The sequence below is a fragment of the Octopus bimaculoides genome, chromosome 5 (assembly GCF_001194135.2).
Source record: "Octopus bimaculoides isolate UCB-OBI-ISO-001 chromosome 5, ASM119413v2, whole genome shotgun sequence".
NCBI classification, from domain to species: domain Eukaryota; kingdom Metazoa; phylum Mollusca; class Cephalopoda; order Octopoda; family Octopodidae; genus Octopus; species Octopus bimaculoides.
Window position 1 is genome coordinate 18,539,353 of NC_068985.1, and position 3,410 is coordinate 18,542,762.

General features: G+C 39.1%; 1 protein-coding gene across 1 annotated transcript in view; it reads right to left on the bottom strand.

Moving 5' to 3' along the window:
* The window catches only part of LOC106871756 (tetraspanin-8), a 108,490-nt gene that overhangs the window by 10,521 nt on the left and 94,559 nt on the right, over positions 1 to 3,410 (bottom strand). Inside the window, exon 4 of the mRNA XM_014918391.2 lies at positions 2,276 to 2,380. Coding sequence (XP_014773877.1) covers positions 2,276 to 2,380 — 105 coding nt within the window. The remainder of the gene's footprint in view (positions 1 to 2,275; positions 2,381 to 3,410) is intronic.

The window sequence follows — 3,410 nt, forward strand, 5'->3', positions numbered from 1 at the left end:
CGCCATATCTTCAGCTCCGGCAATTAATAAATCTTATTTTCCTCAACCTATTAAAATTTAAGTGTAGTGAATTAGGTTATATACATGTGTGTATGTATATGTGTGTGTGTGTGTACACTATATAGCACTCTCCTCACAAACAGTTATTACCAAGTTATTTATATTACCCCAATTGAAAAATTGCAAAAAAAAAGAAAAGAAAAAGAAAACAAGTCTCACACTCACACACACACAAACAACAATGTGTTGGCTGAAAGCACTACTTGATTCAAGCAATATCTCTTCTCTAAAACATCAATGGGTAAAAATCAATAATGTTCTTCCACTATCTATGCAAATATGATGACAATAATTATAATATCAGACAATAGAAGAAAATCACAAATTTTCATTGCATAACATCCATTGTTTTATAGGCACTTCAGTCATTTGGTTACGGCCATGCTGGGGCCCTGCCTTCAAATGAACCCTAATACTACTTATAGTTTTGTATGAGTTTATGGATTGTTATTGTGTGTGTATGTGTGTGTGTGTGTGTGTGTGTGTGTGTGTGTGTGTGTGTGTGTGTGTGTGTGTGTGTGTGTGTGTGTGTGTGTGTACCACTGCTTGAAAACTGGTGTTGGTTTGCTTACGTCTTCATAACTTAGCAGTTTGGCAAATGAGACAAATAGAAGTACCAGACTTGAAAAACGAGTGGGGTCAATTTGTTTAAATAAACCTAATATGGCTACAGTCCAATGTTGTTGTTGTTGTTGGCACTCCATCGCTTACGACGTCGAGAGTTCCAGTTGATCCGATCAACGGAACAGCCTGCTCGTGAAATTAACATGCAAGTGGCTGAGCACTCCACAGACACATGTACCCTTAACGTAGTTCTCGGGGATATTCAGCGTGACACAGTGTGACAAGGCTGACCCCTTTGAATTACAGGCACAACAGAAACAGGAAGTAAGAGTGAGAGAAAGTTGAGATGAAAGAGTACAGCAGGGTTTGCCACCATCCCCTGCCGTGTGTGTGTGTGTATATACATGCACACACACACACACACGCAACATGGATCAGAAGGGCTGAAATAACTTTTAAAATAAAACCTAGCAGGGAGTAAAATAAGAAAGTAAACACATTCCTTTTATGCTTTTGATGTGCAAGAAAGAGAGAGGGAGAGTCTCCTGATGGACTGCTTATGGTTTGTTGACTGTTCTTTACGGATGACAGTCTTGGTTTTCTTCCCAATCAATATCACAGAACATTCACTTAGAATATAAAGAAGTCATATATTAGACTACTACCACACTGACAAGCTTAATTTGCATATTAGTGCTTTTGACAGCTCATCACACACACACACACACACACAGAAACCTTTCATGTCCACTTTTCCATGCTGGCATGGGTCAGACAGGATTTGTTAAAGTAAATTTTCTACGACCAGATGCTCTTCCTGTTGCCAACCCTCACCTATTTTCCAAGCAAGGTAATATTTCCCAAGGCCAGACATGCTTTCTACAGGAGACTAGAACCACAACATTACTTGTATGATAGCAATGCTAATTTATAACCAACATGTGATATCAAGACAAGGACATACACACACACACATGTATACACACAACAGGCTTCTATCAGTTTCCATCTACCAAATCCACTCACAAGACTTGGGTTGGCCTGAAATTACAGTAGAAGACACTTGCCCAAGGTTCACACAGTAGCACTGAATCTAAGACTACATGGTGGGGAAGCAAGCTTTTTAACCACACACACCACACACACAATGTTTCTGCACAGTTTCCACCTCCCCAATTTCAGTCACAAAGGCACTGGTTAACCCAAGGATATATCTGCACAACAGTATCAAACCCAGAACCATGTGGTTGTGATGCTTCTAAAACGAGACACATGGCTTTACTTATATATGATCCTTGTCCTAACTTTATCATCATTTATCATCCATTTTCCATGCTGGCATGGGTTGGATTACACAGTTTAACAGGAACTGTGCCAGGTTCCATCGTCTGTTTTGGCTTGGCTTCTGCAATTGAATGCTCTTCATATAGTCAAGCACTTTACAAAGGGTATTGACTGCTTTTTACATGGTACCAACATCAGTGCTTTTTAAATGGTACCATCACCAGTGTTTCTTACTTGGTACCAACACCAGTGCTTTTTACGTGGCGCTAACACCAGTGCTTTTTACATAATAGAAATCAAGAAATCAGGTTAAAACAAAAAGCAAATTGTTTTAAACACAATGAAGAAAGAAAAGTGTAATACTTACTTTCCACTGCACAAAGTCAATGATGCGGGTCTTTCCTTGGTCGTTGCCATAGTCCGTTTGGATAAAACCTCTGAATAAGTTCCCTTCTGATATGGTGTTTTGAAACTAAAAGAAATGAAAAGTCATAATATAAGGTCAAATGAAAAGCAAATCATTTATTCTATTGACTGCACCAGCTTTATTAAGCCCAATATATTAGATTTCTAATAAATCAATTCCAATTAAATATGGGATTGATTTTTCCTTTATTTACCTCTTTGCCTATTCTAACCAATTAGTGCTAATCCTATTAGTTCAGGGTGTTTAATAGCTCAATGCTTTCGACATTCCATCCATTCATTTTCGCCCTTACCATTCCTGGAAGGGTATGGGAGTAGTCCTCAGGCACCTCCTCCTTCATAGGGTCCTATCAGAAGCAACTGTCATTACACTTTCCAGCTGGATTCCCAAAACGAACGTCTGAGACTATGGATATTACCCAACCATCTCAGCTTGAATCCACCTTGTAATTAAAATGTTGCAGGAGACAATCACATGTCAGTGGTACCAGAACTATAAACTCTCATTGAGGTGAAGTTCAACCTGGTGAGACTCCCTGATCTGAGGTACACACCCTGTCAAGTAACATTAGCCCATTGATGCTTTAGAGCAGGGGCTCTCAACCAGGGTCCATATGACCCTTGGGGATTCATATAAGATTTTCTTGTTAAAATTTATATGCAATAAAATGGTTATACTTCTGCAATATACAAAATATTTCCACATCTTTTTTATACAATTACTCTCTTTTACTTGTTTTAGTCATTTGACTGTGGCCATGCTGGAGCACCACCTTTAGTCGAGCAAATCAACCCCATGACTTATTCTTTGTAAGCCTGGTACTTATTCTATCGTTCTCTTTTTGCCAAACCGCTAAGTTACAGGGACATAAATGCACCAGCATTGGTTGTCAAGAGATGTTGTGGGGACAAACACAGACACACGAACATATACACACATACATATATATATATATATATATATACATATATACGATGGGCTTCTTTCAGTTTCCGTCTACCAAATCCACTCACAAGGTTTTGGTCGGCCCAAGGCTATAGTAGAAGACACTTGCCCAAGGTGCCATGCAGTGGGC